We start from the raw sequence: 21,230 nt of genomic DNA, 5'->3' as shown, positions 1-21,230 counted from the left end.
TTGTAGCTGCTGGCTGCACTACAGCAATGCCTAGTTTGTGCTTCAACTTGTAGCAAGGCTTCAACAACCTTGCTTTGGTTTTCAGCTATGGCACTTAGTACATTACTCATTCGCATCACTGTGCAGTGGAGCTGCAGCCAGTGTACAGGTTGGTCGTTTATGAAAGGGAGCATGCGAGTGCTTGCCTTGTGTTCTGCGGCCGTTGTGTAGAGCACCAGCAGGGGGCAGCAAAGGAAAGCACATCTGTTTTTAGCATTATTTTTTGACTGCCAGAACAACTATCTAGCGGGGGAGGGAATCTAGCTGTCGCTTGAATATCAAGCGTACCTGGTTATCTGGCCCATAAATATGAGTGCGAGCTAGAAAGTCGTTGTCCCTGATTTTTTTTGTTTAAGCCGAATTATGGCTCTATACGCAAAGTCAACATATCCATTCCCAGTGGTGGACCTTCTTGCACTGGTCCAGCCTTACCGGCTGGTAGATTTGTGGCACGACATTGCTGTGAACTGTTGAAGGTGGTGGTGGTGCTTCGTACGTCCACTGCATATGAGCAGCAAAGTGTGATTTATTTTCTATGGATCAACGGACGAATGCCCATCGAAATCCGCAAAGAAAAGCAGCCCATGTTTGGGGAAAGGTGTCTAAAAGTGTGAAGTGGTGGTGTTGTGAGTTTGCAGAAGGCCATGAAGACTTTCTTGACATTAACATCACATCACCAGCTAGCTGGATTAATTCTACCACAGAGGGCATTTCAAATTTAGTTCTGTAATGGAACAAATGTCTGAACCGGTGTGGGTACTATGTGGAAATATAGTGTAAAATACGTAGAATAGTGCGTATATTTGCAATGACCTGTATGACCTCTACAATGACCTGTAGAGGAGTTTTTTTTTTTCTAAAAAATGCCTCTTTTCTGAATGGAATTGTACTGCTACTAAACATTTGCCTAGCAGCAGAAGAATGTTTGCAAGGTAGGCATTATTACATGACTCATGTCACAGTATTTCGTGTTACTTTTTTTTCTGCAGCGTTATCTGGAATGGTAGAGGGACTATACAATTAGTGAGCATGAATTAGAACACCATCTGATAAAATGCACATGTCTTCTCATGAGTCAGTTTTGTGCTGTACCAGCATTGTTTGTAAAGTTATGTTATACAGCACCAGAAGGCCGTGTGCAGGAACTTTTCAGATGAGGTGTTGTTCACATGTATTCAATGGGGCTGTTAATCTCTTTGACATTTAAGTTGGGATAATGTAAAACTATAGCACTTCCTCCAGCTTTGCCGTATTTAGTTGCAAAGCAATAAGAGTTGTTGGAAAATTTACTTAGTATGGATGCAAATCTGTTTTAAGAACTCTTAGAAGTGCTCGCCTCTATGTGATTGCTGACTGCTATATAGAATGGGATTTAAATACCATGCAATGACTTGGCGACATTTCTAAATGGTGACTGTAGAAATGGCGTCTTTTAGAAGCAAGGGTTGTGTCTAAAACAGATTCTACTTTTTCATATATGAATTGGCAGATGTAACTTGAGTATAGTGTTTATAAAGTACATTGCATGTAAATTAACCATTATTTGAGGGCTGCTGTTATCAAATGCATATGATTTTTTTATTTGCATCTGGCACACTCTTCGAACACTTGTTAAAATTCTTCTTTCCAGTGGAAGCCAATGCAAACACCACCAAGCTTGGGTTCATCATTCTTACCTGCATCACTGAAGTGAGTGCTTGCATTTTTTCTAATTACTTGGTATATAATACCATTATTTTACAAAAAGTTATGCATGACTGTTAATATTTGAATAAAGGGGTGATTCCTCAACCCCATTTGCTGAGGGGACTTATGATGCTCTGAATTGCAACCATACTACTTGACGTTTATGTCACATTGTATGGTTTTTCTTAGAACAAGGTGCACTGCAAGAAAGGGGTGGCCTAATAATAAGCAAAATATTGTACAGACGGGTCCACTGTTAAAGGGAACACTTGCATGCAGGGCATGTTTGGATTTTGCTCTCTTGCAAAAGCATAGTGGCTTAGATTTGCATAAAACTACTGGAAGTTGACAATTCTGCCTCTTTTTGACAGACTCGTGCAGTGCATGGACAATGTTTCCCTGTCCACTTGCGGTTAGAGGGCCAGCAAAATGAAAGGTGGTCATTGTAGTGTTCCATTTAACAGTGGACCGTACTGTACATTTGAATGCACAACCTTTTGCTGCAGATTAATTACGCTAACTCTATATTCAGCTGTTTAACTGCTTCTAATGTAACACAGACCTTTCCAAAAGAGATGCGTGGTATTTAAGTTCAATGCATGAATCTTTGAGTGGCACGTGCTCATCCTTGCAAGTTTACGGTCAGCACTAGATTTGAGTTGGTATGCTGAGTGACCATTCTGAGCTATCATGCTGAGTTACCATGCTAAGCATTGGCATGCTGGCTACCATGGTATGCTAGCTTTCCATGGTATGCTCTATGTGTATGCAGTGAGATGCTGTTTGCTGCACGGCATAGTGCCACCAGGAGAGTGACATGTGAGAGTGGAAGCCAGTGAAATTTGAGTAGAAAACTTGCATTATTTTGTGCTAGTTTTTGTCATTGAATTTATACTTTCCAAAAATTTAGCCTTAATGGCTCGTATAACAGTTTTAAAAAAGTTTTTATTTGTTCTATTTTCCTGTAATGTTCATTTCTCGTCATAAAGTATGGCATCTGATTTTGGTTATCAAGCATCTTCTCTCCATTTTTTAAACTCGTATATGTGCGTGTGTTTTCTTTTAGGATCAGTATGCCAATTCCATGATGCATGATGTCAACATGGTCTTCAAGGTTCAGCTGCATAGAATGGTATGTGTAAATGTATACTTGTGTGCATTGCCTCACCCTTTAATGCTGTCTGTCATTATGGATTAATGGCACAAGTAATTTTCTGTATGAATATTGGCTTTGTTTTTTAGGCTTGTGCGAATACAGTTGAAACCCGCAATAACGAAATCGGCGGGGAAAGCACAAAATTTCGCTCTTGCGGGAATTTCGATGGCGCGAGAATGCGGCAGAAAGACATGGAATTTACAAAAAACACATTTTATTTCCAAAAGTCAGTAAGTTTGATTTGGCGGGCCTTACCATGCAGCAATTTCATGCCTCTCTATCGGGAATCTCGTTTGCCACGGCACAAAGTTCGCCCCATGCACTGATCAGTGACGGCAGCACTGCGCTGTCACCAGTACCGTCATCAAGTGCGCCTGGCGAACCTTCTTCCGCCTCCGCTGGATCAGCGCGGATCAGCGCAGAATCGTGGACAGCGAGCTGCACGCAACGCCGAATTCTTCGGCGATGTACATTTTTTTCCTGCCCTTTTCCATCTCACTGATGATTGCAGCCTTATCTTCCAGCGTGATAAACTTCCGCTTTTTCGTTAGAGGCGGCATCTTCGCAGGCAGCGAAATCGGACGAAGCAATCGCAACACACAACACCCAGAAAACATCGCGAATTCCGCCACACTGGTCATTATTAAACTCTTTATTTTACCAGAAAGAATGGGCGAATAGTTGCATCATGATGCACTGACGCTGCGAGGGCGGGTGACATGCTGCCTGCGTGTCACCACCGTGGTGCAGTGAAGAATTTCTTTTCCGAAGGCGTGCATTTCAGTTCACTACGAGAACGTTTTTTCCCCCCTTCCTTTTTTTTCTTGTGCTGGAAGCAGCGAGGCTCGCTGTGTTCCCGGTTTAGCAGCAAAATTGGGACTGGGTATTGCTGGAAAACATAACCCTTGGAGCTGCAAACTAGCAGGCACAGCAAACGACCACCTCTGATTACTTTCAGTAATTCAAAGTTCCTTGCATCCCGGTTTTTTTTTTTAGTTAATTAGAAAACCCGCTTAATTAAAAGATTTTTCACAGTCCCAGTGACTTTGAATTAACGAGGCTTTACTGTAGGTTCACTGTAAGTGTGGCTTCGCGGCAGTGCGGATTTCCCCTGGATAGGTGTATTCACGGTAGAGCACCCCTCCACTGCAGTGAAACCACTTTTACAGGGGGTTACATGCGGTTTATATATGTCTATTCGTTCATTTCGAATACTTCGAAATTTTCTAGAATTTAAATTCGTGTCGAAGCAAGTTCGAATATTCGAAGTGCTCAGATATTCGCACAAGCCTAGTTTTAATGCATGTTACAGTCGTTGCCTGATTATTTGGACTCCGTATGGACCACAAGATTGTCTGAAAAATTAGGTTGAGTGAAAAATGGATGCATGCCGTTTTATTGCCCTTAAGCTTTGAAATAGCCACATCTGCGTCCTCTATAACTCTGAAGGCCTGCCAGTATGCTTATCAAGTGCCTCAGTGCTCACGCTGTGACAGTAGATGGCAGGTGCATGTGTGTATAATTAAGGAACACATATAATGTCCAGTGACAGTGGCCCCTTTCCATCCTTGGTATGCTTCACCGCAGTACTTGTGTATGCTGAACCTCATAACACCTCTTCATTGCGGTGCACCAGACTTTTGGGATCCACCATGATTTTCAGTGGTTGGTGCGCAAGAGTGCTGGCTCAAGGCTGTGAGATCATTAACACGGGGATGGTGGCTTTGGTTAATCCTATTTCAAACCTGCAATCATGGCAAAAAGTACGAAAGAATGGGTGACGAATGGTTTCAGTGTCCAAAATTTCAGATGCTCTTATATATCAGCAGTATGGGGGTACGTGGCAGGGCTGCAAAGACATCCAAATGATCAGGCCTGCCTGAAAAATTGAATGTGAAATATGGTTTAGAGGATGTGCAGTGTGGTTTAAAACAGCATGTTGAACATTGAAAGTCTAAAGATGATCGTCCTTTAATTTGCACTTTTGCTAACACACATGCACGACACAAGACTTGCAGGGTCTTAATTACATTGTCGGCTACATCTTAAAGGGACACTAAAGAGAAACGATGAATCGGTTTAGATCGATAAATTGTGCTCTGAGAACTCTAATGTCATTAATTTCGCCATCATAGGTTTATTAAGGGGGGACACTGGTCTTAGAGATGAAAAATCATGGAAAAAATCAATTTTCTGAATATAGTATTTTTGTAACATACAGGCATTGCTACAAGTGCTGACCAAGTTTCTGTTTCTTACATCTTCAATTCATATTTCAGCCCCAACAGCAATTTATATGACCAAAACGAGCTATATTTTGATTAAGAAAAAGCACGAAAATTGGGCTCTTTCATTGACACGCTGCTTCTGAATGACGTGTGCTGCAGCAGTAGGCATGCAGGTTATGTCCCTGGTAGCGACTAATAATCTGACAAAAATATTTCAATATCTTCTATTACGTGTGGTTCAAAATGAGCTTTATCTGCTTTCTTGCATTTTCTCAAAACAAGCCTTTACTCACCTCGCTTGTTTGGTGCGGCAATTGCTCAAGCTCTAGAATAGCTACAGCTGTATCGTTTTTAAATGCGAAGCATTTCTTAGCGAACTTCTGCGACTTTGAGCGTATCTATCTATCTATCTATCTATCTAGCCGCCTACGACTTTGTGCTCTCCTGGTCGCTTGATTCATCGAATGTGCATCAAAACTGGTATGGCGTAACATGACTGTATGACGAACATAAATGACAAGTCATAACATGAAAATCATGACACGCATGTCATGTACAGCATGATTTACATGCTACGCTCATGGTGCGCTGGCGGCCGTTTCGCTAGATTGATATACACCAAAATTGGTATCTTGCGACGTGACTGTGTGACGAACTTAAATAACACCAGTTAACATGAAAATCATGACACGCATGTCATGCACAGCATGACTTACGTGCCACGCTCATGGTGCGCTGGCGGCCGTTTCGCTGGCTTGATCTACCCCGAAATTGGTATTGTGCGACGTGACTGTATGACGAACATAAAAACTCGAGTTAACATGAAAATCATGACACGCATGTCATGCACAGCATGACTTACGTGCCACGCTCATGGAGCGCTGGCGGCAGTTTCGCTAGCTTGATATACACCAAAATTGGTATCTTGTGACGTGACTGTGTAATGAACATAAATAACACGAGTTAACATGACAATCATGACACGCATGTCATGTACAGCATGACTTACGTGCCACGCTCATGGGGCGCTGGCGGCGGTTTCGCTAGATTTATATACACCAAAATTGGTATCTTGTGACGTGACTGTGTAACGAACATAAATAACACGAGTTAACATGAAAATCATGACACGCATGTCATGTACAGCATGACTTACGTGCCACGCTCATGGGGCGCTGGCGGCGGTTTCGCTAGCTTGACCTACCCCGAAATTGGTATTGCGCGACGTGACTGTGTGATGAACACAAAAACACGAGTTAACATGACAATCATGACACGCATGTCATGTACAGCATGACTTACGTGCCACGCTCATGGGGCGCTGGCGGCGGTTTCGCTAGATTTATATACACCAAAATTGGTATCTTGCGACGTGACTGTGTGACGAACACAAATAACACGAGTTAACATGAAAATCATGACACGCATGTCATGTACAGCATGACTTACATGCCGCGCTCATGGGGCGCTGGCGGCGGCTTCGCTAGCTTGATCTACCCCGAAATTGGTATTGCGCGACGTGACTGTGTAACGAACATAAATAACACGAGTTAACATAAAAATCATGACACGCATGTCATGTACAGCATGACTTACGTGCCACGCTCATGGAGCGCTGGCGGCCATTTCGCTAGCTTGCTCTACACCGAAATTGGTATTGCGCGACGTGACTGTGTGGCGAACATAAAAACAAGAGTTAACATGAAAATCATGACACGCATGTCATGTACAGCATGACTTACGTGCCACGCTCATGGGGTGCTGGCGGCCGTTTCGCTAGCTTGATATACACCAAAATTGGTATCTTGCGACGTGACCGTGTGAGGAACATAAATAACACGAGTAAACATGAAAGTCATCACACGTATGTCATGTACAGCATGACTTGCGTGCCACGCTCATGGGGCACTGGCAGCCGTTTCTCTAATTTGATCGACCCCGAAGTTGGTATTGCGCGACGTTACTGTGTGACGAACATAAATAATAGGAGTTAACATGAAAACCATGACACGCATTTTCCTCAATGGCATACAAGACGATGTATGCAGCTCTTTGCTGGCTGCTTCGCATTACATCGATTCCCACAATGCGTGGGATCTGCCGGCTTTTTTGCTGTATGAAGCTAAATGCATAAAGCTTGAAATGCTGCAAGCAGATTCTTTCTTTTCTTCTTCTATAATTTTTTAACCAGCCTTTGTTCTTGATCGTTAGTAGCTATACTGCAAACGCTAAATTTCAATGGGCTGCTAAATTGCTAATTGTTGTTGGATTTGAAAACTGCTTGCAGCAGTTCGATTCTTATTCATTCTGCTTTCCACTCATGCATAAAACATAACTTTCTGCCCAGTTAATTAGTTATTTTCTCACCAAATAATAGTAATTAACATTTAAAAATAGCAATAATTATTTGAGCCAATGAAAAGATTACTGTACTTTTAAAATCAGCACAAAGAATTACATATATATCTGCTTTTTAATTGGATCTTGTCAGAAAATGAGCAAGACTGGCAGGGTCTTAATTACATTGTCGGCTACATCTTAAAGGGGCACTAAAGAGAAACGATGAATTGGTTTAGATCGATAAATTGTGCTCTGAGAACTCTAATGTCGTTAATTTTGCCATCATAGGTTTATTCATAGAGGAGAAAATGAAGTTCAAAGTTTCATTTTTAAATTTTGTGCAGAAATCTCCCCGTGTGTTATCTTTTCGTCCACTTTACTTTCTTGACGTTTATATTCTAATTACTACAAATAACACCCCCTATACTTTCCTTGGCATTGCTGTCTGTTCTCATTAATAAAGCGTACTTACCATATTTTGACGCCATTGGCTCAACAAAATTACCGCATATTTGGTATGTTAAGTCTATGGCTCCTTCAGAGAACAATGTACTTTATTTTTACCGATTAGGAACTACGTAGTCCCTAGTAGGCACCGTCAAAACATGTGACGTCACGCGGAATCGTGCGTCGCCACTCACATTTTGCTTTTTCGCATTTTCTCGCTTACTAAGCGTCTTCTCGCAGCAAGCTTGGTGTTTTTGGTATCGTGAAAGAGTACTTTACTAATATGAGAAAAATCGTTTTGCTCTTTAGTGTCCCTTTAACCCTTTATCAGGCGGTAGTAAATATACTTCCCACCTGCTACCTTTACATGTGTAACAAAGCCACTGAAGCTATATTTACACCACAGGACTATGTCACAATTTTACAGAAGCTTAGCACAATCTAAAAAAATAATTATACATTGGTGCCCTCTACTGCTGCAAGGATTATCTCCACCACTTCATTTTCTTTGTTGCATATATAGGGCAGCGGGAAGAATAGTACTTCCCACTGAAGTACTTCCAAAAATGTTATACACAAAAATCTCAATTTAACAGCAAAGCTGTTTAAGCTAGCCGTAATTTGTGTGTGTGGGACCTATCAGAAAACTATCATCATCATGAACGGGTACGTGCCACAGAATTTGGACAGATCCCACTACTTAACGCCACGGCATGGCCTGTAATAACCCTGAGAACGAGTCCAGAGAAGGAGAGAGAAAGAAAGAGAGAAACAAATAGAGAGACTGAAAGAAAGTTGTAAAGAAAGAGAAAGCGAAAAATTCTTGCCAAAAAAAAATTCTTCACGAGGCGGGATTCGAACTCACATACCTTCTATCAGAAGACGAGCTTTCTAACCACTCGGCTATCCAGGCGCGCTAGCAGAGCATAGCGTAGCCTTGTATATTATAGTGTAGCAAGGAGGTAGGAAAGGGAAGTGAGCATGAGGAGGAGAGATGTGATGGTGAGGAGGAGGAAATCCCACTACTCACCATTGGTTCACGAAGAGAGAGGGAGAGAAAGCTGTAGAAAAAGAGAGAGGGAGAAAAAATAGAGAGAAATAATGGGAATAAAGACATAAAAGGGTAGAAAGAATTGGCATGACTAGTGCGAAGCTGCCATACTAGGAGGGAATGGGAAAGGCAATGATGGCTGTGAGAAGAGCCTGAAGCGATGGAAGCTTTACACCAACCAGGACGTGCCCGTAGATCTATGAGAGGTGCGAACGCTCGGTTCTGAGTTTGGACATCCATGTCGTGACTAACCTAGCTAAAGCCTGGAAACAACCTAGAAGCAACCAGGTTAGAGTTATGGATCATCCAGTTTTGCTGTTTCAAGCCTTGTGCAACTTATGTTAAGCTTCGCCACATTTTTTACAGAGAACATTCATGAGTATAGCTTGTGGAAACAACACGTCTCTGCAACCATGCAGTGTGTGTGAAAAATTTCCCCAGTAAAGGGCTAACGAATAAAAAATATCAGGGTAATGTGAAATGTTGTTTGTGTATTGGTGACATCAGCACAAGCAGATAATTTTCTATCTAAAGTGAATGATGTTTTTGTTGACAGCCCATGCGTCATCGTAAAGTAACACCTCTGCGAGACGTTCATTCTCGGCCCCTTGCCTGTGCACTCTTGGACCTCATGGTGGAGTTCATCTTCAGCCATATGAAAAAGAACCTTCTGATTGACCTCTACCAGTAAGTTTTCTTGACCTCTTTAACCATTTGTTGGACAGCAGGACATATATGTCCCACTTTTTATTCTTCGTTTTCATCACTATAGCTTCTGAAGAGAGCTTACACTACCACATCCAAGCCACTAACTCTATCTATTGAGCACACTACAACATTATTCATGCAGTTTCATGACATTTCCGCTAGGTGGAAGCACACAACAAGTCAAGGAGCACTTTTTCTTTTTCGTGTCCACGTTTGTTTTTGTGTGTTTTTGTCGCCTATTTAGGCCAAGACAAATATGTCAGGTGAATAAACCTTGTTTTTCTTGCAATACAGTAACGACTAAGCAAAAACTATGAGTTGTTTTTTTTTTTTGTAAAGTCTAAGCATGAATAGATAAACTGTACGTGTTTTATGAAAAGCAGTATGATTCACATGCTCCATGTTAGGCTTAGCGTGCACAGCGATAGCGTGGGGGCAGTTCGGTCCGTACTGATTGCATCATTTTACAGCAGAGCTGTTCGCTTTTCGCTATGTAGTGACACCAGAAAAGTATCAGCATTATGAACTGGCACGCGCTCTCTTCGTCCTCTTCTTCATCTCCTGCTTCGCTCCCAGATCATGTGTGCCGATTTGTTCCGTGTGGGATGCAATAACTGAGATGGGTGAGAGAATGACTATAGAAAAAGTGAGATATAAAGAAAGAGAGAGAAAAAGATTGAAAGACAGTGAAAGAAATAGAGAAAGAAAGAGATAGAAAAAAGAGAGCAAACATAGCCGTGTACAGTAAGCATAGCAAGCGATGTGAAAGGAAAGTGAGGGTGAGGAGGAGGTGAGAGGGTAAAGCATAGTATAGCCTTCTATAGTATAGCATAGCAAGGAGTGGGAAAAGGAATTGAGGGTATGGAGGAGGGAAAGGAGGAGGGCAACGTCACCTGCTCCGTTGCTTCATCAGTCTTCGCACCACTAGTGCGTAGCTGCCCCAATTTTTTTTTCTGAAGATAAGAAGAGGCATCTCACTGCTGAGGAAGCACTTGAGCTATTCTGGAGCTTGCCAGAGAACTCGGAACAATAGCGATGACGCGATGACTGGTGTTCTGAATGAGCATCGGTTAACCAGAAGCACTCACAACCCGAACTTGACTGGCACACGATGGCGGTGCTGCTGGTGCTCAACTAGCAAAAAAGAAGTCCGCACAAAGTACATGCGCATTACGTAACGTTCCGCTACGTGCAAATTGCTTGGCACCATTTCGCAAAAAAATGTAAACTCTCTTGAATGGACAGCGGGACATATGAGACATATAGCGGACATATATGAGACATATATAGCGGATATATATATAGCGGACATATGTAGCGGACATATATGAGACATACAGCGGGACATATAAAAGTGGCCTAAGTGGACAGTGGGACATATGGGTCCCACTTTTTTCTTCACAATAAAACACTTCTAGACTTTTGGATTGGCTTTCTTGGAAACGAGAAGTGATCAATACCTCACAGAAAAAGGTTTTTAGCACGATAACATTTGTTCCCTCATTGTGTCCACCAAAGGGTTAAGGGTGTCTACCTAGAAAATTGTGTGTGATTGTTATAGCAAACATTTGGGGAACTGCTGCTATTGTGCATGCTTAGAAAATTGTACAGTAAATGTGGTGAACAGATATTTGCTCACCAGTGATGCATGCACATCATTGTCGAATCAGCTAGCATGGCATGTGAAGGATGTATAAGTAAGCCTTCCTTATCCTTATCGCAAAGGGAGTTTTCATTTCTAGATGACATCAGCTGAACAGTTGGTGATAATGGTATCTCTGTTTTATGTCACATTTTTTTCTTCCGTTTTCTATATAAACTCTTGTATCATTGTCCTGTAGCACTTGTCCTCGCCTCTTTTGTGTCCCTCTGTCCTGTTTTGCTCTGCACCACCATAACATTATGGAAAACCAAATAGCACTAACCGCTACACTTCCAGGTAATACTGTTTCAGCTTCGTAAAGAGTATTGCTAGGCACTCTTTAAGCTCTTGATAAGAAATAGAAATTTATAGCATAGTTTTATTATTTATAGTCGTAAGGAATATGAGCTGGAACTCTGAAATTGCCTTTTAAAGGTCATAGGGTCTAAATGCAGCTGGCAAGTGCAAAACCGCTCATGACGCTAAATGCTCTAGTGGAAAGGTATCTCTGCAATTTAGTACGTCACACTCATACCAGTACATTACAAGTAATCATTGAATAAGCACGAATTCGGTGTTCTAGCTCATATTGCTCACGATGGTACATTTCGCTTTGGAGCAATAGAAAGTGAGTAGCTCTTTCCTGGCTGTAACTTATCTCATAATCTTTGGCTGCCTTTTTAAATGGAGCCAGCAGTAAGCCTTCAGAATGTTGGCAGGGTGCTCTTTTTTGCCAGCATAATTGAAATAATGCTGTGTGGTCTGCCTGTGGCTGAGATTGGTTATATTGCAAGCAAATAAATGGTGTAGGTGGTTCAGAGGGTTACCAGGGTGCACGTGCGAGTTGGTTGGGGACATAACATGGTTAGAAAACAACAGGAAAGGAACATCAGGCATTTATTTATTTATTTATTTATTTATTTATTTATTTATTTATTTATTTATTTATTCACAATACCTTACAGGCCCATGGAAGGGCATTGAGCAAGGGGCTGACAGAAAAATAGTTAGTACATATTGAATAAAGAGGTAGAAAACTTGTTTCAAAAAAGTGTTTTCATGCTTGAAATATTGACAGCAGGTGCATGTCATGTGGCTGATTTTGTCTTTGTTTTGCCGATTTGTAGCTACTTGTGTTTTGGCATTATGATTGCTGCAGTAAATGTCGCTTAGTAGTCGGAGCTAGACCCAGTGTCTTTTAGCTGTCGTCTTATGTTTTTCACTGTTTCTTCACCCTGTTAGAGAGGCACATTTTTTTTTGCACAGTTTTGTTTATGAAAGCTTTTTTTCCAACGAGCAGAGTGTTTTGGGATGCTTGCTTTGCATCACAAGAATTTGTGCATATGCCTTCAAGGCAAGCTAAATGAAGGTGGTACCATTATACCTTATTGAGGAGCAATGTATGAATAGCAGCTGAGCCCTTACAGTTGTATACTAACTCATGATCGTGATTTTTATAGTGTGTGCATTCATTCACTCAATGTTAAAATCATTATTTTTATGCAGACGTTGCTTAGGTATAATTCACCGGCTACTTTGCTACCAGAAGAAGTGCCGAGTGCGACTTCAGTACAGCTGGAAGGAGTTGTGGACATGTAAGTTGCCCTGAGTTCTGTGAGGGGCCCCTGTGGTGTGCTTCTCAATGAAGCTATACCAACAAGAGCTGTCAGTCATAATTTAGCACTATTAGCACTGTCACTTCACTTGGAAGAGTGCATTTTCATTGTGGTTCTTCCATAGTGTCTCTTTTAATGTGCGTAATTGCATTAGATGTAGTTAGTATGTCTTCACTCTTAGTTACTATTGTCAAACTTAACTGGTGTTTAAGCAACACGAAAAATCTTGAAATGGTACCATTGGGAAATCAACAAGTGGCGAAAGGCAGGCTAGTTTGTATATTGGCGGGCTATTGGGAAAAATTTTTCTACGCAGAGTTGTAAAAAGGCCGAATTTCTTGTAAATTTGGTGGATTGAATGTTCACGTTAGCTGAAGAGCCTGTTACTGTTTCAAAACTTAGCCATTTGCCTTGAAATACTCCAGATGGCGGTTTCAAAGCAGTTGAATTTTCATTGTTTCCGATGCTGTACCACACATTTTCCTGATCAAGAGGAATTTATCCACTGAATATGACTTGCAGAAAGCAGATAAAGGATATTTTATTTCTTTATCGAAGTCCCCCCTAAGTCGTGGGTGACAAAGATTGCCAGATTTGTGAATGCAAACGTAGTGTATAAGCGTTGCTTGAATGAAATGGCAAATAAGACATGTTTACTAAGCTGTGAAATCTGCATATCTCACTAGAGTTTGTCTGTGAAATGATTAGTTGTTCATCATTCTGAGTGAGCACGACTGTTGTACAGGAATGAAACCGCCTTTATCGGAAAGTACATCTCTCGGAACAAAGTGACAGGAATTTCTGGCTGAGTTGATGGATGCCCGAAGGAGCAAGATGCCATAAGTTTCATACCTCTTTTTCTTGTGCAGACTCTGCTGTTTCAGTACCTTAGATAATAGAGAGCTGAGCTAGTTGGCAGGTATTCATGTTAAAGAAATAGCGCATGCAAACACAGACACAAGAGAGAAGTCGAAACACCACAGATGCCGACTAACATCTTAAAAAGGCACACGGCGGCGGAAAAGAAGCTAGATTCAAAAACCTATCTGTGCAGGAATGAAGAAGCGCGTCTGATGTTTGAAATCTGGCATATCGATAATAGCGGTAGCGCATGCGCGAGCCAGCCGTCGATTAACTTGCATAAAATCAAGTACCTGATCCGTTATCTCTCATGTAGACCACCATGCATGCCGGATTGATAGGTTCCCCTTTTGCCTGGGCATGCGCAGATAAGTTATTGTGTCTACCTTCTCTTCCGCCGCTGTGTGCCTTTTTCGGTTGTTTGTCGGCGTTTGTGGTGTCTGTGTTTGCACGCCCTGTCTCTTTAGCATGTTTCAGTACATTCATATATTATAGCATGATAAAGTAATTTGAACATAGTGTTACGGGTAGTATACCTGTGACAATATCGCTGTAAATACTAATTTACAGTAGAACCCCGCTGTTACGTTCCTCACTGCTGCGTTTTCCCGGCTGTTACGTCGTTTTCCGCCGGTCCCGGCATAGCTCCCATAGGATACAATGTACAGTAGAACCCCGCTGATACGTTTTTGAAGGGACCGTAGAAAATAAACGTAAGAGACGGGAAACGTAAGAGCCGAAAAACAGGAAAAACGGCAAAATATTTAGTGGTACAGAATTTTATTTCAATTCTTACGAGCAGCACGAAAATTGGCGCGCTCAGCCGCGATCTAGTCGATGGATAGAAACGCGGAGCTTAGGACGGCCTCATCCACAGAAATGTAATTAACGTATGTGATTTTTTTAACACCAACAGCTGTAGGCATGAAAGAAATAAGCACACGCAATCACAACCGGCGCGGCGAGTCCGACCGCGAACCGCACGCACGACCGTGCGAGCTCCAACCAGCTTGAACTCCTCCCGCTCTCCGACAAATAATGATGATGATGAGTCTACGCCAACCCGATGGCAGAAGTGAACGCCAATCTCGAAGGCCTTGCTTTCGCATGCAATTACGTCATACACGCCATGTTTGTGCAATACAAATCTCAAAGGCTATGCTTTTGTCAATAGTAAGTGCCAATCTCGAAGGCCTTGCTTTCGCGAGCAGTTACGTCATAGACGCCATCTTTGCAATTTGAATCTCGAAGGCCATGCTTTTGTTTGCATCAATTGAAAGATTCTGTTGCTTGCGCCTCTCATGCGGCTAATATTACGGTCAAACGAGGCCAAGCTGCGTGAAAATGCACCATGGCGGCTCTCTTTGGTAGTCACTCGGTCGGCTCCGAGCGCACTTCGCGACGTATCATACGGGAACGGTCCGACAGTTACGACGTAACAGCGGGGTTCCCAATACATTGTATCCTATGGGAGCTATGCCGGGACCGGCGGAAAACGACGTAACAGCCGAGAAAACGCAGCAGTGAGGAACGTAACAGCGGGGTTCTACTGTATTGGGAACCCCGCTATTACGTCGTAACTGTCGGACCGTTCCCGTGTGATACGTCGCGAAGTGCGCTCGGAGCCGACCGAGTGACTACCAAAGAGAGCGGCCATGGTGCATTTTCACGCAGCTTGGCCTCGTTTGACCGTAATATTAGCCGCATGAGAGGCGCAAGCAACAGAATCTTTCAATTGATGCAAACAAAAGCATGGCCTTCGAGATTCAAATTGCAAAGATGGCGTCTATGACGTAACCGCTCGCGAAAGCAGGGCCTTCGAGATTGGCAATTACTATTGACAAAAGCATAGCCTTTGAGATTTGTATTGCACAAACATGGCGTGTATGACGTAATTGCTTGCGAAAGCAAGGCCTTCGAGATTGGCATTTACTTCTGCCTTCGCATTGGCGTAGACTCATCATCATCGTTATTTGTCGGAGAACGGGAGGAGTTCGAGCTGGTTGGAGCTCGCATGGTCGTGCGTGCGGTTCGCGTTCGGACTCGCCGCGCCGGTCGTGATTGCGTGTGCTTAGTTCTTTCATGCCTACAGCTGTTGGTGTTAAAAAAATCAGATACGTTGATTACATTTCTGTGGATGAGGCCGTCCTAAGCTCCGCGTTTCTATCCATCGACTAGATCGCGGCTGAGCGCGCCAATTTTCGTGCTGCTCGTAAGAATTGAAATAAAATTCTGTACCACTAAATATTTTGCCGTTTTTCCTGTTTTTCGGCTCTTACGTTTCCCGTCTCTTACGTTTATTTCCTACGGTCCCTTCAAAAACGTATCAGCGGGGTTCTACTGTACTATAGATTGCATTACAAAGACATTTGATAAGCATGATAAATGATGAGCACTTTTTGTAAGCCTTGTGTGCCCACATGCACTTTTTGCCACTATAGTTCTCTCAGTGGCCATGAACATTTACTGTGGGGAGGTTAAGTTTTATAGTTAGGAGGGTGTTGAATTGGACAAGTTTTTAAGGTTGGTCAAGTGCAAAGTACAAGAACGAAGGGAAATGACTGATGTGTTTCTCAACACTATGTTTGTTGTTTTGCTTTGTCCTTGCCTTTTGTGCTGCTCCCAGTCATGAACCTATTTTATCTTAGAAGGGAAAAATCTCAGTTAATTGAGTGGTGCCGGTCTGAATGGTTTATGATGCACATTTGCTGTGGCAGCCAGGGCGAATTGGAACTAGTTACTAATGGCGCCATTCAGGTCTTGGATTTTTTGACAATTCTTTTCACTGTCTTAACATTCTTTGTCCAGCTCGTAGGCTGCCTTTATTGGCCACTTTGGGTGATGAACAATGCAAAAACAATAGAAGGAAAAGAATTGTCAAAAGATATACAACCTCCAGTCTGCTGTCATTATTTGTAACCTGAACGACTTTGAAGCTTAGGTTACAACAGCATACAGCCAGCTTGTAACTAGAGGTGCATATTTAGGGTTTGAAACAACACTAGCATATTTAAGGTGTGATTGTTTAGGGCAGTGTCAATACAGCTCCAAGCGACAAGGAAGCTTGCACAACATGATTGGAGCTCCCACTCTTGCGCCAAATGCGCCAAATTGCACCAAACGAGATATTAAGGGCCATCCTAATAAAACAAGCATGATTTTGTGCCTAAATGCGACAAAACATTGCCTCCGAGACGCCATGTTCAGCCAGATCTCGGAGGCCTTGGCCAAAATTAGCGACAGTGCGAAATGTGTGCAGCAGTAGTGGTCTGTAGACGTGCGTGACATGCTTGACGAAGCGGCCTAACAAATTGTGCTCGCTGTTATCGAAATTTCCGATTACTACTTGATACGTTTTCGAGCCTCACGGCCCGTGTGCCTGTTTGCCGTACTTTGCTGGTGGTCCATCATGCGTAGCTGTGGAGACAAGAAAAAGTTACGAGGGAGCGCACCTAGCATCCACAAGCCAACCTATTGTAGCCAATTGTAACCTATTGTTTCGTTTTACGGGTCGACCGATCCCGCACATGCATTGTATTTTCGCAGTGGTTCGATACAAACGGTTAACCCATATATGCCCAGTGTCCTACATATAGGACGCTTCTTTGATGCACTCTAACATCGCTATTTCTTTAGCTGATGACTAGCGCCAACTACAGCACATCAAGCAGGCCACATTCTCAATGTGTGCAAACCTAGACATTGCTTGCTTTTCATGCTGCCACGTGCCGACCGCTTTCTCCGGGCAAACACGTGCTTTGTGTGAAAGACGTCATGGAGAGGAAGAAGTGCAATGTCCGCGTGCACGTGAAATGTTTCAATTCTTACCACACCCGCAAATAGCACCCCTAATGACCAGTGTCCTATATGTATAGGACCACTTGAAAAACAGTGTTGCGTTTACATGGCACTAAAATATTGTGCTTTCTTTTGAGGGTACAAGTACACTTTCTGTGAAAAAAAATATTTGTTTTGTCATTTTTTCTGAGTTTGGGCATATATATGGGTTAATATTCGAGAGCACGTGTTTTTCTGCATGAAACGTATTTGGAGTCACCAGTGTGGCTAATCCCAGTTGCTTGTGAAGCATTGTGTTCTGCTACGATTACTTTTTATTGGGGTGTGCGAACACTCGAATAGTGAGTGCACGATTCATTTGAATCGTGAATGGTATACAATCTAGTATTCAGTTGTCAGGATTTTCGATGTGGAGACCTGCACAGTGCCACAGGTCGCGTGCACCATGGATACCCTCCTGCTTGAGGTGGCCTAGCGAGTATTTCACTTTGTTTTCGGCACAAAAGAAGTGCCAAGCACGATGCAGATGGGCCGCCTCGGTTGAGGTAGCGGGCTTTATCACATGGTGTGCGGTCCTTTGTTTGTCACGCAGATTGACCTTATGATAACCCACATCTTGTAAACTCGGTATAGCCCTTCTGTAGTCTGAAGAAAAACTGGAACGTAAAATACTGCTCCAGAATTAACACTTTGCCATAAATTGCTCCAAATTTCACTTCGTGAGTGACACCACTGCATGATACTATTCTTGGTGGCACGAGTGAACATAGTGCAATTTGTTACTCCAGCCAACTTGCCTTATGCCACCATATAGAAGAAACATTGGTACCAACCATGTTTGAGAACAGGACTTGTATATGCAAATTACTGTTTAACAAGAACTGGCCATGGTAGTGTATGAAGAGAGAAAGAGTGAGAAATGTTTTAATGAAATGCTGAAGATGTTAGCTTGGCCATTTACCTGACATGCTACTTCAGGTATGAAGTGGTGTTTATCTGATACTATAGGTCTAGTGCATGACAGTGTAAGAGCAGTTCAGAACGTCAGTAACTTAGAAAACTTTGGCCAGCTGTATTTTATGTGGACTAAAGGGAAACAAAACACAAATAGTACTTGCAAGACAAGGATCATCGCAGAATCTTTTCTGCATCTCATATTTCATCAGTTTGTGTTTCATCAGAGTAAAACAGTTCAGTAGAGTATACGTTAATAAAGAATGGCCATATGCTATTAGGACATTATAGAATTTACTGAAGGCCATGTGCTGACAGTATTATGTCATTTGTTGCCTAATGCAGCTGACTTCAGGTTTGGGAAAATGAAGGACTTGGTAATGTCAGCTGGGGTATAGCAACAGCATGTGTGACATATGGAGTTTAAACATTGGGGTGTACTTTCTTTTATATAGCAGAATCTTGTTAAACGGAATTTCAAGGGACTAGTAAAAGATGTCCCATTTAACAATAGTTTTATTTACTGAGAAATATGTTTAGGGTGACAGCACCAAAATACAAAACAAACCAACCTAGCGGCAGTTGTTCTGTTTAGGCAGCAAATCTGTTCAAGTGATTTCCATTTACTGAGATACTGTATACTTCCTTGCAACTTGGCTATAGCTTTGGGTATTCATTTTATGGTTGACTTTTAAAAAATGCCCTGAACTTTTTCTTTCCCTTGTGTCAATGACCTGGATTTAATTAGTGTTGCTTTAGGCTTTGTGGCAGTGGCCTTTGATAAGGGCATGACTATCTTCCCTGGTGGTACATGTGGTTGTTCATATTTGCAGCACTGATCAGCCTGCTCAAGTTCCTGCTGAGCCGAGAGTCAGACTTTGTCAAGAAACACGACATCTTCCAGTTGGCTAGTCAAGTGGTGAACATCTTCAACCTTTTCATCACATATGGAGACACCTTCCTGCCTTCACCTGGGAGCTATGACGAACTCTACTATGAGGTCATCCGTATGCACCAAGTCTTTGACAGCATGTACTCAATGGGTACGTAATTATTGCTGGTAGGGGTGTGTGAGTATTCTGAACTTTCGAATAATGACCGTTCACATGGAAACGCTGCTGGGGAGCAGAAAAAAATACCGTCTCGCAAATAGAACGAAATGCACCACCAAGCTATCACTTTTTCTCACGTATAAGTTAACTGCGCCCTTAATTCGCAGTGAGGCTTATGCAACGCTATGCCTCAAAAGATGTTCCACATTCTCACTTGTGAAGGCTGGCTGACCGATGATTAAGACTGCAGCTCAATTCCAATACAGATAAGCATAGGGAATGCACAGTGACATGATGGCGGCCACTGGCAAACGCACGAGTACTACTTATCCGCGACACACCTATCGCAGAAAGCATATTCAACTATCTGCTTGGGAGTGCATGTGATGTAGTACCTTTGTCAATTTTACTGCACGTTTGTAATAGGCGACAACTTAAGTGCGCTGCGCCACTGTTCACTGCTGAATCATTTTGCAAAACAATACAAGGAGGCAGTCAGTGCTTTTTTGAGTGGCTCGGGCTATGAGACATGTCATAGTAGAGGGCTCCGGATAATATCGGCCACCTGGGGTTCCTTAACGTGCATTGAAATCACAGGGTACACAGTCGTCTAGCATTTTGCCTCCGCCGAAATGTGACTGCCACAGCTGGGATTGAACCCGTGTCTTTGGGGTCAGCATCTGAGCACCGTAACCACTGGGCCACCACGGCAGCCCAGGAGAAATGATAGCAGCATTGCCATCACTGCATTGGCCCAACAAATTACATGCAACATTTGTGCATGGTCAGGAGCGATGAGGGCACGTGGATACCTCACAATACAGGCACTCTCACAGCAAACGTACGCATACATACAGTACAGCAAGCGGTTTGGCAAAGCGCAAGCGTAGTAGGCAACGCACAGCACACCAGTCACTCGGGACGATTGATGCCACGTGGCACCAGGTACCACGTTTCAATGACGTGACACCAGTTTTTGCTCAGTAGCAGACCACTGTACAGATGTGCACACATGATCTAGGAAAGCCTTGCAAGTTGTTAACTGCACCACCATGTTCCCTGTCGTAGTTTCCAAATGCTCCTTGGTATTGCCGCTGCGGGCCATCTCACGGTCATGATGAGAAAGCCAGAATTTTTTTGTGCTTTCAGTTTCATCTCGGTTACTGTGGCAAGCAATCATGCTACTCTGCTCTCCTCTTCTATGGCTGCTGCACTTCAATAGGCTTACTAATGAGATGTAGGACTAGTGTGGAAACCTGCGAGTTTTCTTTTTACTGCTGAAACAAGGAACCTTTACTTAACGAAATTTCTGATGTAACGAAGCTTTCCACATAAGTATGACTTCGTTACAAGGTTTGACTGCAAGGCCACAGACATTACTTCAGTAAATATTCATTAATTTGACCTTTGTTAACATAAAATAAGGCATGATTTGGAGTCACCCTATAGTTTTGGCAACGTATGCATTACAATTAAAACTCGATCTAACAGAACCCGATTTTATGAAGTTCCCGATCTAACGAAGAAATTTTCATTCCCCGGCAAATACCCATAGGGTTCAGTGTTGTTATCAATTCGAATTAACGAGCTAACTTGGTCACCAAACCTGATTTAATGTAACTTTTCCTGAAAAGGTTAAGTGAAAAAGCAGT

The 21,230-nt window shown here is 42.6% G+C and overlaps 1 protein-coding gene across 3 annotated transcripts in view; it reads left to right on the top strand.

The window, feature by feature from the left end:
• Window positions 1–21,230, top strand: part of LOC119379302 (armadillo-like helical domain-containing protein 3) — a 67,330-nt gene that overhangs the window by 26,970 nt on the left and 19,130 nt on the right. For all 3 annotated transcript variants that reach the window (XM_037648573.1, XM_037648572.1, XM_037648574.2), the window contains exons 17-21: window positions 1,670–1,728; window positions 2,792–2,857; window positions 9,504–9,634; window positions 12,804–12,892; window positions 19,360–19,569. In XM_037648573.1, the coding sequence (XP_037504501.1) occupies window positions 1,670–1,728; window positions 2,792–2,857; window positions 9,504–9,634; window positions 12,804–12,892; window positions 19,360–19,569 (555 nt within the window). The remainder of the gene's footprint in view (window positions 1–1,669; window positions 1,729–2,791; window positions 2,858–9,503; window positions 9,635–12,803; window positions 12,893–19,359; window positions 19,570–21,230) is intronic.

This window comes from Rhipicephalus sanguineus, chromosome 1 (genome assembly GCF_013339695.2).
Source record: "Rhipicephalus sanguineus isolate Rsan-2018 chromosome 1, BIME_Rsan_1.4, whole genome shotgun sequence".
NCBI classification, from domain to species: domain Eukaryota; kingdom Metazoa; phylum Arthropoda; class Arachnida; order Ixodida; family Ixodidae; genus Rhipicephalus; species Rhipicephalus sanguineus.
Note: the sequence above shows the minus strand (reverse complement) of the source record. Positions and strands in the feature narration are given on the sequence as shown.